At 31.4% G+C, this 14,957-nt stretch overlaps 2 protein-coding genes across 2 annotated transcripts; one reads left to right on the forward strand and one right to left on the reverse strand.

Moving 5' to 3' along the window:
- Positions 1–1,454: 1,454 nt before the first annotated feature.
- Positions 1,455–5,074, forward strand: LOC100795300 (protein DJ-1 homolog D). The gene is made up of 5 exons (XM_003553072.4): positions 1,455–1,508; positions 1,601–1,717; positions 2,641–3,081; positions 3,364–3,726; positions 4,886–5,074. Exons 1-5 carry the CDS (start codon positions 1,455–1,457, stop codon positions 5,072–5,074), a joined length of 1,164 nt encoding a protein of 387 aa, XP_003553120.1.
- Positions 5,075–7,497: 2,423 nt separating this feature from the next.
- CRK50 (cysteine-rich receptor-like protein kinase) lies at positions 7,498–14,341 on the reverse strand. Its single transcript, XM_003553073.4, has 8 exons — positions 13,911–14,341; positions 10,854–11,245; positions 10,621–10,731; positions 9,629–9,756; positions 8,846–9,059; positions 8,514–8,745; positions 8,194–8,347; positions 7,498–8,102 (listed from the first exon to the last, which is right to left on the reverse strand). Exons 1-8 carry the CDS (start codon positions 14,288–14,290, stop codon positions 7,797–7,799), a joined length of 1,917 nt encoding a protein of 638 aa, XP_003553121.2. The 5' UTR covers positions 14,291–14,341; the 3' UTR covers positions 7,498–7,796.
- Between the last annotated feature and the right edge of the window lie 616 nt (positions 14,342–14,957).

Here is a 14,957-nt window from a genome sequence, read left to right on the forward strand (position 1 = left end):
GAAAAAAGATGTTTTTAGAAAAAAATAATTAATTTTATTTCTAGTTTATTATGTTTTTTAGTTGTTTTGTTTTGGTATATTGAGTTTTAAAAATTTTATTTTAATCTTTTATGTTTCAAAATGTATTGTTTTTGTCCTTTTTTCAACTTTCCTTTAGAAATGCTAATGTTATGTTAATTTTTAAATTTTAAAATAGAATTAAAATGATACATATCAAAAACATAAAGGATTAGAATAAAATTTTAAAATTTAATGAATCAAAGTGAAATAATTATGAAATATAATGGACAAAAAGTGACATTAAGTGTTTTAAAATAATTAATTTTACATAGTGACGATTAAAAACGATCATTATCTTTGTTTTATTTTTTAAAAAATAAATAACTAAAAAAATTATCTCCTGTGACATCTATCAATTTGAAAAGGTAAAAAAGAAATACAATGTCACACAAATCAAACGATGTCAACATATAATCTTATTGGAATCATCGAAAATTCTTATACTCATTAGAAAATTAAAACCTTTCACACAACTATGCTATTTAAAACAGGGAGATTGAAGCAAGAGTCATCTTTGACAAAAGGATAAAAACATGATCCTAACTTGCCAATTAACTCAAATTTGAACAAAGAAGTTATAATATGGCTCGTTGTGAGGTTTGAGCAAGACTTTCACTCTCACGCACGGTTGGGTGGGCTAGGCAAGCAGAAATTTTCCATTCGACATCTATAATTAAACCAGACGAAGGCAAATAACACAAAGAGGGATCAAATGATGCATTCCATTAAACCAAAATGAACACGATTTCTAACAAAAAATTGAAAAAATAATAAAACGATACATTTTAAAAACATAAAGGTTAGTAATGAACTTTTAAAAGATGATGTATGCAAAGTGAAGTAATTGTAAAACTGGACTAAAAGTAACCTTAAATCATTTTAAAATTTAAAGGTACACTAACGTTTTCAATAAAAAATTAAAAAAAAATCAAAATGATATATTTTAAAAACACAAAGGACGAGAATAAAATTTTTAAAGCTTAATGTACTCAAGCGAAATAACTGCGAAACACGATGGATCAAAAACAATATTAAAAAAAAATTACAAATGGGAGGAGTAAATAACAATTGGCATAAAAGAGAATACATGTGGGCACGTCACACGTGGGTTCTTAAGAAAAAAAAGTTCTCACAAGTATAATTTTAAGTAATTAAATTATTTTAGAGAAATAAAAGCATCCATTATTTGTTTTTCAGAGGAATCTAATCTAAATATTTACTCAGTCAAATCTTAATTTTTTAACAACCTTTTTTGGCAGGTGCAGAGGTAAGATGCTCATTACCGCATGATCTCATCATCATCATCTTCCAATCCTTTGTTTACATCCAATGCTCTCATTCTGACTCTGAATCCGTGAGAAAGTGTTACGTAGTAGCGAGCATTAATAGCATGCATGGCTTCTAAAAGGATTCTTCTCCTTTGTGGGGATTTCACTGAAGACTATGAAGTAACTACCCTCTTCTTCACACGTACTTTACTTCTCTCTCATTCATGTTATCAATCATTCATTCCTCGTACGTGTTTCTGTGTTGCTTGCAGGCCATGGTTCCATTTCAGGCATTGCAGGCCTTCGGTCTCACCGTTGACACCGTGTGTCCCGGAAGGAAAGCCGGTGATGTCTGCCGCACCGCCATCCATGGAATTCACGGCGACCAGGTCTCTGCCATGTTCTTTTCTGCCTTTGCTCCTTAACAGTGTGTTTGTTTTTACGTTTAAAATGCTCAAACTGATGTTATATCCAATCCAACATTTTTTTTAATAAAAAAGAAGAGAAGTGCCATGAGGATGACATCCCGATTGTATTGACACCCCATCAACATCTCCCTGTAAAGCACACACCCATATATCATTACACTGTAAAAGAAAATCTGAACAAGCGTTTGAGAGGATCAAATTGAGCCCAAAGAATCAAAACTAAGAGAAAACACCAAACGGAACACACTAAATTGTGCCATTAAATTGATTTGCAAAAAATAAGGCTTGAATTGATTTTTAAATTTTTTATGGTTGAATAGTGTTTTACTTATATAGGTTTTAAAATCAAAATGTCCATGTTTGTATACACAACATAAGGGGGTATGAAATGAGAATTTTTTTCTAAAGTGAGAAATAAACATTATAATCTGAGTCATGTAACGTTGTATAAATGATAAGAATACTTACAAAAAGTCTCATGTACATTTTTTTTTATTTTGCTTTTAGTTATTCGAATGTGATTTAATGGTTTATATTTATAATTTTCATTTCTTATAGGAAGAATTTTGATTTGATATGTTCTCCACAACTTAAAATCAAATATAATATAATTGTATACGTTTTTGAGGGAAAAAAAAAAAACTCATTTGATAGTTTGGTATGAGGATTTTATTCTACCTTTTCACTTTTAATAACAAAAATACCAACTTATTTTCATTTGATTTTTTCTTTTCAAAAGTTTATACAGGAAATAGTGAAAACAAAATATAAGTTGTTTTCTTTCCATACAATTTTTTGAAAACATGAAACATACAACTCTTAGGAACTTTGTAGTTGTTATGGTGAAGTTTTAATTTTGGGTGATGCATTTTGGCTGCTTTCAGACTTACTCTGAGATGATTGGTCACAAATTTGTACTCAATGCAACGTTTGATGAAGTTGATGCTTCAAGCTATGATGTGTTGTGGGTGCCGGGTGGCAGGTCTCCTGAGTATCTTTCTCGTGTTCCTGGTGTTCTGGAACTGGTGACCAAGTTTGTAAGTTTAGGAAAACTAATTGCTAGCACTTGTCATGGACCTTTGATTCTGGCAGCTTCTGGAGTGCTTAAAGGTCGCAAATGCACGGGTTTTCCTTCTCTTAAACCAGTGTTGGTTGATGCTGGAGCTGATTGGGTTGATCCTGACACCATGACAACAACAGTGGAGGATGGTGGATTCATTACTTCAACTACTTATGAAGGGCAACCGGAGATTATTAGCCTTCTTGTGAAGGCATTAGGAGGCAAAATAAGTGGCACCAAAAAGAAAATTCTCTTTATTTGTGGGGTAGGTTCAAATGTTTCTGCTTACAGTTGATAATCATGGGCTGAGACTATCTACTTTTTGTTGTTTGAGAGATTAGTAGCCACACATGGTGTAAGATTGTAATCTTAATTACACTATACCATTGAGTAATTTCACCTAAATTGTGTAGGCCATTTGCCTCAGTTATTGCACCTAGTGTACCAAATAATAATTTCTCTCTGTTTTCATGTTTCTTTCATAAGACTTTTCACTTTTGTTGAAATGATGATTAATGAAAATGAGTTTTAATAACTTTAATTGCAGGATTTCGTGGAAGATTTCCAGGCCAAGGTTCCTTTTCAGTCCCTTCAGTCTTTAGGATGCCATGTCGATGCAATTTGCCCCTCAAAGTTTGCTGGTGACTTTTGTCCAACTGCTGTTCATGATTTTGAAGGAGATCAAACTTACAGTGAGAAGCATGGGCATCATTTTGATTTAACAGTAGCCTTTGATGATGTGGATCCTTCAGACTATGATGCTCTTGTCATCCCTGGAGGTCGATCACCTGAGTATTTGTCATTGATGGATCCAATCCTTGACTTGGTGAGGCATTTCTTTTTAAACAATAAGCCAGTGGGGTCTATCGGTCATGGCCAACAGATTTTAGCTGCTGCTGGTGTTCTAAAGGTATTTATACTGTAAACTCAAAAGAAAGACTGTACTTGTTTTGTTTCACATATGCTATCAACCAGTATTTGAATCAAGTGGCTATTGCTATAGTTTGACAAACAAAAAAGAAAAGAAAAGAGAGATCATGAATTGCATATATTGACTCTTGAGGTAATCTTGAAGTTGAGGTATCTTAACACTGATTTCATGGAACTCTTGTTCAATCCACACTTATTTCGGTTAGTCTTTCTGGTCAAGATTTGTTTTGTACTAATAATCAGGAAAGAAAAGCACTCTATTTGAATGCATCTCATAATAATTTGTTGCTTCAATTGTTTGTTCTAGCAGTATCCAGACAATTCTTTTGAATTGTTGGCTTACAAAGGTGTAACTGGTAAGACTGAGCAAGTAGGAAGTTATCACTTATTATTTACTGGGTTACAGTCATTTCCTTGAACGAGTCATGCAGGCTAGCTTGCTCCTAATCTTTTTATTCTGGTTATTGTCCCTATCTTCATTCTTGTCTTGCTGGTTGGTAGAGACATACATTATGCATGAATTGAGAATCACGGCATCTGCTGTGCAGACTGACTTTCTGATTAGTCTGGATTAATGGAATGTAATCAGCCAACTTCTGTGTGGCTTCATCTCCTGGTGTATTTGGAGTTCATGAAATGATTACTTTTGTTACCCAAGTTTATTCTTTTCCTAGTCCTTTCTCACTTAGGTAGTCTTCTAGTTTTAGTATACCTTGTTTGCTTGCTTGCATAATTGGATTGTAATCCTTAGGTATATTCGTAGGATATTTCACTTTACTTGCTCTCTATCTCCTATCAAGGAACAGAAAGAATGATAATATATGGAATGATTAGTTATGAGTTCTTGTATATTCAATGATGTCTTGTTTGTTACTTTTATTTTTCTTAATTTCCTATACACATCAGTGAAAGTAGGTAGAAAAACACAACGATAATCATTGAATATTATGGATTGAAAAAGGTGATATTTCTGTCATTCCCCTTATTTCATTCTATCATCTATTTCAGTATTGCGACAGAACCTCAAAATTGAGCACTACTCTTCTTTTGGCTTTGCGTATGTGATGACTTAATTGATATGCAATGGATGGCAGAATAAATTCTTAGTGCTATGGTGACATACATTTTTACTGGAACAGGGAAGGAAATGTACTGCTTATCCCGATGTGAAGCTTCATGTGGTTCTGTCAGGAGCAACATGGCTGGAGCCTGACCCCATAAGCCGTTGCTTCACTGATGGAAATCTAGTTACTGGAGCTGCATGGCAAGGGCTCCCTGAGTTCATTGCTCAGCTGATGGCACTACTTGGTATTCGAGTATCTTTCTAGATGCACTTTGTGCTGTAATAAATTATCAATGAATAAAAATTGGTGGTTACCATATGCATTTTGTATCAAATATTATATATATGTGGATGTATTTTACAGTACTCTATTTGAAGTACCTATGACGTGCAAGGCATGGATGCACTTTAGTTACTTTGAGCACAGGGACCATTTGATTGGTGGCTATGAGTTCATCAGTTCCTCAGAAATAAAACAATGCAGTATTTTTAGAGCAGTAACACATTGTTGGCTCATAAAAGTAAATAACTATGCATTTTACTACACCAAATTTGACATTGTGCTGTATTTGGTGTAGTAAAGTAAATTTCAAAATAGAGTTGGGTATACAGTGATTCTCAGGTGTCTATCAATCTCCTAAAAAATGGATGTCCAACTTCTCATCCATGATTTAGTCTTTTTAAGAACATTAAGGAGTTTTCCTTGGAGGGTGGTATTTTGCAGTGGACTCATACTTTTCGAGAAGGGAACCACGGATAGGCTTGCTAGCTGTGGTTTGTGTTCGGAGGTCCAATTGAGAGTTTTTGATGTAATCCCTTCCTTTATTTCAAACACTGTTTTGGCGGATGTATCTTGTGAATTTTACGATATGTAGATCATTCTATCGTGCTAAACGTGCCTTCATGGTGCTTAACGCAGAGTGCTTGAGGCCTGAGCTTGATGGCCAGTGCGCCAGTGCTATGAGTGTGCAAATATTAGTTCCGGGAAAAAATCCAACTGAACTGGTTCCGAATTGGTTTAAATGGTTTGATTTTTTAAACCAAAATTTTGAGACTTGGTTCAACCCAACTGATTTTAAGAAAAAAGATTCGGAATGATTTTAAAAACTGGTTTGTGACCTGAAAGTTTCGAATCAATTTTAAACCAGTTTTAAGAATTGAATTAGTTTCAAACTATTTTACAAACTGTTTTTTTTCTTTAAAAAAACTTCCAATTTTAGAAAAAAAACAGTTTAATTATTAAGTGAATCAAACCAGTTTTAAGATCAGTTTGGTTCGAACTAAACTTATTTGAAAAACTAGTTCAGTTTTATCTAATCGAACCAGTTCGGCTCAAAAACTAGTTCAGTTCAGTGCAGTTTGGAAACGGTTCAGTTTGAACTAGTTTATATACACACCCCTAACTAATGCTAAGTGCGATCGTGGTTGTACTATGTGCAAAGTGCTTCAGAAACCATGACATTTAGAACAATGGTTGAGGAATCCTTGACTCGAAGGAGTATAAATATAAGAGACTGACATAGAGAAGGGGGACATTCCTTGAGAAATTGAGCTCATCTCTACCAAAGAAAGGAAAAGAGGAAAAAATGTAAAGTTTAAGCATGCCCATGTTGATAGTTTATATGTATTAATACTTTATGGAATTTTCATGTTCGATGTCCTGATGGTTCATGTAAAGGATGCTATATGAGTTATGTTTTTATGGGTAAAACACATACATATTGTTCTAAGACACTCACTGATACATTGTCTGGCTAGATTAATATTCTTGTTCTATATTAAGTAGGTATACAGAAGATATGTGAAACAACCTCGAAGATACTGATGTATTGTATGGCTTACGTCGAATCCTTAAGTAATTGTAGTCATATATGATACTTTATCCTCTCTTTGATATTTTACAATTAGTTTAAGGTATTATTTATGGCCAATTTACATATCTATTTCAAATATGACATACTAGTTAAGGGGAATTAAGTATCTCAAATCTAACGGTAATCAAATAATCAAATTCCATGCATTTCTTATCCGTACATATAATATTTATGATTGATGTCTATCTTTATAAATTAACATAAGATTTTTTAGCATATTTTGGTCTTACTCACATGCTTCCTAATTAAAAAACTTCTAAGAAGATCATCCACCCAAAATTACTTTCAAGTCAAAGATGCTTAATTGTGAAATTTTTAAGTGATATGATACTAATTAAAAAGTATATGTATATTGTTAATGTAGGTAGTACTCATCAACTCTATAGTTTCATATACTTGTCTAATCTTCTAGATTCCTCTCATTTGAGTGTCTATTTGATTCATTTATGTATCCATCTTGTTGGAAGACTATCATGAGCCATTCCTTATTTGTGCCTCATCTTTTTGTAACATCGATCACTCTCAACCTTCCTTAGCACCTGGGATCACTAGCGGATGCACATGTAATGGTGTGGGGGAAATTGCCCCCACAAGAACTTATTTTTTTATTTGTATGTGTAATAAAAATTTGTCCATTAAAAAATGGATATTATTTTTGTAAGATCATTTTTTTAAATGAATGTAAAAAAATATAAGAACTTTATTCTTTTAATTTTTGATAATATTGACAACGAAAAAATCATAAAATATTTTTAAAGTATGAAAATACATCTAGGACAATCATAATTTATAAAAACTTAAATATTTTCGATCGATCCACTACCCCGGATGTTACATATATATAACACATGATTCTAAATTGCACTTATCCATGCATGGTTTTGAATAGGAAACTAGAAAATATGTAGCTTCACACATGGTCACATGGACAAAACATTCTTAATTTTATACTCTACTAATAAATAAAAAACACCACAATAGTTCCTACGTCGCAACATATGCCCTACTTGAACGATTGATAAGCAACTGGAATGAAATGCAATCTTTATTTATTTTATCCTGTTACTTTATTGATTCGGTTCATCAAGACCCTTTACCACATTGATCCAATAATCAACGGGCTGATAGAACAGAAATGGAAATAGTAGCATTGGATGGAGAACCAGTAGAGATGCTTTCCCGGTTCATCATATTCGTTTCAACATACACAGGCGTAGTTGGTCGCAAGTCCTCCACTAAGCCCTTGCTTTTGAGCAGCACTACTAATTCAGACATTGTTGGCCTTGTTGCAGCTGATGCTTGAGTGCATAATAACGCAATTTCTATGATTTTCTTCACTTCTTCTGCGTCATATTCATTAAGTTCTATGCGCTTGTCCACAAGATCCAACTGCATGCCTCTCTCATACAGTTTCCATGCCTGACAAGTGAAAAACAAATGTCTCATACTTGGCCATATAGTAAAATTTAATGAGAAAACAAACAATTCCTAGTTATAGAAACTTGCTTACTCGTTGAAGAAGGTACTCACGACCCTCGTCACTAATCTTCACATCAGTACTCTTTTGACCACTTATGATTTCTAGGACCACAATACCATAGCTGTAGGTATCAGCCTTCTCTGATAATTGACCTTGCATTGCATACTCAGGTGCTGTGTATCCCCTAAGAAGTGCATATAGTGCATAGTTAATAAAACAACACTTGTTACCCTGTTCCATTTTTCCCACATAAGTTTTTATTAATTAATTTGTCTCTTTTGCTACAACTTGATGCTCAAATAAATGTCAATAAATTCATGTGAATGGATGCAATTGGTTTTTTTACTTACAGTGTTCCTGCAAATTTTGTGCTAAGATGAGAACGATCCTTTGGCAAAAGCCTTGCCAACCCAAAATCAGCAATTTTGGGCTGTAGATCATCATCTAGAAGGATATTACCGGTCTTTATATCTCTATGAATGATGGACACATGGAACTCCTCATGTAGATATGCTAGTCCCCTTGCTGTGCCTAAAATTATATCATAGCGTTGTTTCCAATTGAGGGAACCTTTTTTGTCACCTGTTTCCCAAGTTTGTATCGATACTTAAGATTGTGGAGAAGAGAAGAAAAATTAATAAAGATTAAAAAATTGATCCCAGTGATGGTTGACATGAGTTACCAAATAAAAATTTGTCAAGGCTGCTATTTGCCATGTATTCATAAACTAGGATTCTCTCTTGGTCTATGCTGCAACAGCCAAGAAGTCTAACGAGATTTCGATGATGAACATTACTTATAAGCTTCACTTCACTTTCAAAATCATCCTTCATCTTGTTTGATTTCCCCAACACTAGTTTCTTGACAGCAACAACTTTTCCATTTTTCAGAGTACCCTGTTTAATGGTATGTATGATTGACAATGAAATTGTTTTTCTCTGCTTCACTTTAAAGTATTTCTTTTGTAGGGAATTTTTTATTTTATTTTTCTAAAATGTAATTACAGAAAAAATCTTTATTTTTACTTTATGTCATTTTTAAAAATTTGTACAAGAAGTTTGGAAAACATAATTTCGTTGTGACAATACTCTTAATATTAGTGAAAATTTATCAAAAACTATAAAATTAGAAGATAGTGATTAAACAATAAGTGAGTCTTACAAAAAAAATTATAATTTTTCAATAATTTTTAACTAATAATAGAAATAATAGAAAGTGTATTTAAAAGAGTTTGTTAATTAGATAGTGTCTTACTAACATTTCTTATTTGATTGTTTGTGAATTGTGATCAATGTAAATATAGAAAAGGTATAATAAGATAATATTTTTGTAATGATTTATAAACTTGAACAATTTCTCAAATAAAATAGATCGACTGCTTTTAAAAACACAGACACACAATCGTTATTGTCTTTGAACATGCTTTTCATCTTAATATTGTAAAAGAACAACAACATAAATTTACCTTGTATACAGCACCAAAACCTCCTTCTCCAAGTTTATTGTCAGCACTGAAATTTTTTGTTGCAGCTTTCAAATCTTTATACTTGAAGTTAACTGGACCTTTCAACTCAGTTGCTCCCAATATGTCAGCTGCAAAGGAACACACGACTTTTTATTTTGTATTAAATCAAAAGTGAGAGATGACTTTTAGATTAGCTTATTTTGTAATTAAAATAATTTATAATAAAAAATATTAAGAGAGCTTTCGAAAAAGAAATAATTATTAGCCACGAAATATTACTAAATAATCACGAAGGAAATTAGGAAATAAAATAAAGAAATTGCATTGAACAGATTTTTTTCGTACTATCTATGAATATATTTCTTTTTGGGTAAAATATGTATGAAGTCGCATTAAAATTTGAAAAAATATTAATTTGATTCTTATAAAAATTATCATATTAATTTGATCTATGAAAAATAAAACATATTTTTTATGGTCCTCATTAGTAACTTCGTTAGACTGTAATGTGAGGTAACTAACAAATTTACATATATAATATTATTACAAATGAATTAAATAATTTGTGGTGATTAAAACCTCAAAATGAATTAATTTTTTTTTTGGTTAAAATCTTTTAAAATTATAATTTTTTGTCACTTGAATGATTTTCTCACATTTTCTGATGAGATTAAAAGGAAATATGGAAGATTAATGGGCTTTGATAACCTGCTTGGAAAGGCAGAGAGATAAGGTAATTAAGTCTCCTAAGCATGAAAAGAAACTATCTAAGAAAATTACCATTGATAATCAAAAATACGTTTTATTATTTTTATAGGAACCAAATTAATACAAATTTTTTATGTGGATCAAATTAATATTTTTTAAATTTTATAGGATCCCAAACATATTTTTCCTTTTTTTTTTCTCTATTAGACAAGCATTAAAAATGCAAACCATGAACTAATAATCAATACCAAGCATTATACTGAAGACTTTCCACAATTACTTACCTTTGGGAACCCTCTTTGGTTTTGTAAACAATCTCCAAGCAAACAACAGAAGGAGGAGAACAACACCTCCTACGACACCACCTATAATAGCCCACTTCTTGCTTGAACCTCCTGCAATAGTGCAGTATCTAATTATTTATAAAAACAGAAATGTTTTAAGAAAATTAAATATATGACCCTAACAGTTTTTATCCAAATACAAGTTTAACAAAAGAGATTTATTGTAATTCTACCTTCTTTTAAATAGGGTCTGATATCAATGGTCTGATTATCAGCAAAGAAAGGTGTGGTGGAGTATCTCATAAAACAGCCAGCATCATATGCTGTACCATCTGTGCTTGGAAGGCAACTTTGTAAGTTGTTGTATCCAACTTGCATGCAATCCAGACATTTCTGTGGGGAGGCAGTTTCAACACACTGTGCAATGGCATAAATTGCACTACCACCCTCCACCTGTGTCTTAGTAGCTGCATAGAAACCTTTAATTTTAGGTGTTGCTGTTTGAAGGTCCACTAGTGCTTGTTGTCCAACTGCTCTAAAACCTGTGGCATTTGAACTCTTGTTCCCACATGTTACCCCACCACCAATTTCATTCGTCTGTTGGTAGAACCTCTCACTCTCATACCTTGTCACACATTTTGAGAATATCCAGCATTAATATAAAATAAATGATCAAATACTTAAAATTAATTGTCTCACTATAATATTGCACATAACATTAATTAATACAAAAATTATTGAAAAATATGAGGACTGATTCATGGACAAAATATATAAGTAGTATTTTTATATTTTTCACAATTAATCATAATTTTAATTTTGATTACTATGTGGTTTCATTGATAACCATATTATATATATATATATATATATATATATATATATATATATATATATTAATAAATTGATAATGATTGTATAAATAGATTTCATTTAATTTTTTTACATAACAAAGATTAATTTAACATTAAAGAATTTTCCTTTCATTTTTTCCACTATTTTATATATGATAATGGCCACTTATATCTATATTCTAGTTGTAATAATTTTGGGATAATTATGTTTTTGAGTTTTATTTGTGTTTATTTTAGTTATGTATGTTTTGAATAAAGGTTTATTTTATTTAGAATTTCCTGTTTTTCTACTTTTTACACTTAATCTTCGGTTGTTTGCTCCTGTTTTGTAGAAAATTTAATGAAAGACTCGTTTGATGAAGAGTAGAAGAACACTATCACCAATGTAGAAAAAAATAAGACATTTGAATTCACCTGGCTTAAACCAATCCCAAATGGAGACAACTTAAGCAGCACACCTAGGAGAAAACAAAGGAGGTTAGTGACTAAGCTTAAGTTGTCTGCATTTGGGGACCGCTAAAGCGAGATTTAATGAAATATAAAAGGGGACCTTTGACATGTTAAGACTGTATTTGGATAGAAAATTTTAACTTAGAAAAATAATTTATCAGAGAATTTAGATTTCTGTAGTCTAAAATTTATTGTTTGGATGTTTTTTTAATGAAAAATTTAAATTTTTGGAATTTTAAAAAAGAATTTTAAACAACTATAAATGTGGAATTTTAATTTCCTTCTAAAATGTGAGAAATTGAAATTCTTTTCTTGATAGAAGAATCTTTTAAAACATTCGCGTATTTTCTTTATAACTTTCATCCTCTTTTCCACATGAAAGTTTCTGAAATTCCGTTCTCGAATTCGCGACTCTTCCCTCACACCGATGATTCTCTTTTTCAAGAAACACCGTTTGAGCTCGTGGAATATCGATCGAGTGTGGGCGTAAGAAGACACGTAGAACTGCACCCGCCAGTCAAGGGGAGCAGTCGTCACTATCCATCAGGCGGCGAAGGTGCTCGTTGACGCGGGGAGCCTGAGTCATGTCTTGCGCCGTTGACTGAATGTTGTGGTCGGGTGTGGTGAAATATGCTATCATGTTTTGGTTTTCTACGACTTTCCATGTCGCATCAGTATTCTCTCTGAAAATACACCAACCATATATTCTTTTTTTTTTTACATTCATTTTCTTTCACCCTCATAATTTTAATTTTTTTATTAAAACATAAAATTTTAAAAATAAAAAAATTTCAATTGAAGTATTTAAAATTCTTAGAATTTAAAATTTCTCAGAATTTTAAATTCCCTCGTTTAAACACATTATTTTAATTTTTGTGTTTTTGAGGCTTAGAGTTCAGAGGTTGCATTTGGACGGCTTCCATGCTCAAGGCTTTGTCCCGGATCAATTCTTCATCAATTCCCGTTTCCCCCACAGCTATGACTAGCTAATTTCAATAAATAATTATTATTGTTTCTTTTCTATGCCTAATGCTTGTTCGTAGCTTGATCATCTCAACATATGATTCATTTTATTTGATTATAATGGAAAAGTTTAATTGAATTGTGAATGGGAGAGATCATCCAACAATTTTATGCCTATGGATAAGGTAAAAATGATTGAGTATCATTAGAACCCTCTTAATTTCTTAATGCAAATTAAACAACTTAATTATATTAATTCAAGAAATTGATAGTAGAATTAAAAAACTAACTAGGTTATTTCTCTTAAGAAATTATATATGAATTGAAAATATTCGTGGGTTGATGATAATAATGTGAATAAGAAAAATAGTGATTATATGTTTACATGATTTGACGAAGTTAAACCCCTACAAAAATCCAAAATTCTCTTTCTTTATTGGAGGAGGGGAAAGATAAGGATAGAACAAAAAAAAGCTATAAGCAATATTGATGTAAATTTTTTATATTGCCAATCAATTAAAAATTTCTTATAAAAATTATTTTAAAAGTGATTGTTATAAAATAAAATAATTTTACCATAAGCAATAATTTATATTTGGATAATATTGTAAAACTTTTATCCACTATCAATATATAAACAATAGTTTATATTTAAATGAACTTCTACTATTTATATATATTAAACAATGTATTTCTATTGCATTTTTCACAATACTATTTTTTTCTTCATCAAATCATTATCTTGTTTCACATTCTCTATCTTTTTTTTTTAAATTTTAGTTTATGTAGAAATTCATTTAATTTTTTTTCTTCTAAAAATACTTTCGAAGAAGTTTATCCAAATAAACAGGCCTTAGTTAAAATTGAATGACAAACACATTTAGGGATCAAATCATACGAAAAAATGTAATTTATATAAATTATTATGCCATTCAGTAATTTCAAATTAGATAATTTTATTTCAAAATCCACACTATTAGGCTTAAGTATAATACTTTTCACAGTTTATATTTGATTGTATACCTGAGGAAGCAGTCATTGTAGATGACTCTGGCGCCGTTGGCTTTGGAGCAGTTGCGAATTTGGGTGGAGGCCGTGTTGAAGCAAGCAAGACAGTCATTTTTGGAGACATAGTTTCTGCATTGAAACATAGCATATGTTAGCACCTCTCCCCTGGCTTTATATGCTGTGCCAAAGTGCTTGTTATCATTGCTAATTTCTTCTCTCATCTCTAAGATCGAATCATTGACATTTGCAAAGAAGCTACCCGGGTTGGAAGCGTTAACTTGGCTACACCCAGTGTTTATTAGACGTGGGTTACGTGTGGCTGCAACTGCATATTCAACATTAATACTGCTCCACCATATCAAACTTAAGGCCAAAAGTTTAAGTTGAAGAATCATCCTTATAGCTTTGTGGTCGGTTTGAGATACTAGTGTTTTGGTATTCTTTGATTACCAAGTGCATGTACTGCTATTATATATATATATATATATATATCAGGAACTCTTGGACTTAATTGGCTTATTGACTTACCATAATCTCGGTTTCTTTTAAGGTACGTGAAGCCGAGGGACGGAATAAGAAAAAATTGTTGAGGGACAAAAATTTAATATATGATAAATAACAAAGTAAATTACAAGGACCTCTTTAGCTTTGTCCTTATTATACATAATATTTCTTCGTTTTTGAATCCTAAAGAAAATCTCTTAATTTTTGGACTTTGGTTATAATGATTCGCCCTCTTAAGCATAAAAAGTTGTTAACACAACCTTACGGGCTCAAAGTAATGTATAAAAATGAAGAAATATCGTATGTAATAAAAGCAAATCTCGACGAGATCATATAATTTACTCTAAACAAAATCAACCATGATCTATAACTAAAATTATTTTTTCTCATATAAATTAATTCGCCAACCAAATTAAAATCAATTTAAACCGTAACATATAACAAAGTAAACATATTTGAAATCAATAACTTAATTAAAACTGTAATAAAAAATAAAGTTAATTAAGTTTTTATTCTTTCAGTCTTTTCTTATTCCAATTTTCTGTTTTTTTTTTATAA

This window comes from Glycine max, chromosome 18, assembly GCF_000004515.6.
Source record: "Glycine max cultivar Williams 82 chromosome 18, Glycine_max_v4.0, whole genome shotgun sequence".
In the NCBI taxonomy this organism is placed as follows: Eukaryota; Viridiplantae; Streptophyta; class Magnoliopsida; order Fabales; family Fabaceae; genus Glycine; species Glycine max.

Excerpts from the sequence above, each read along its gene's own strand:
- LOC100795300 (XM_003553072.4), top strand. The coding sequence starts at position 1,455 with ATGGCTTCTAAAAGGATTCTTCTCCTTTGTGGGGATTTCACTGAAGAC. Across the intron at positions 1,509-1,600 it reads ATTTCACTGAAGACTATGAA|GCCATGGTTCCATTTCAGGC; the intron begins GTAACTACCCTC and ends TGTTGCTTGCAG. Across the intron at positions 3,082-3,363 it reads AAATTCTCTTTATTTGTGGG|GATTTCGTGGAAGATTTCCA; the intron begins GTAGGTTCAAAT and ends CTTTAATTGCAG.
- CRK50 (XM_003553073.4), bottom strand. The coding sequence starts at position 14,290 with ATGATTCTTCAACTTAAACTTTTGGCCTTAAGTTTGATATGGTGGAGC. Across the intron at positions 11,246-13,910 it reads TACAATGACTGCTTCCTCAG|GTATGAGAGTGAGAGGTTCT; the intron begins GTATACAATCAA and ends ATGTGTGACAAG. Across the intron at positions 8,348-8,513 it reads ACAAAATTTGCAGGAACACT|GGGATACACAGCACCTGAGT; the intron begins GTAAGTAAAAAA and ends TGCACTTCTTAG.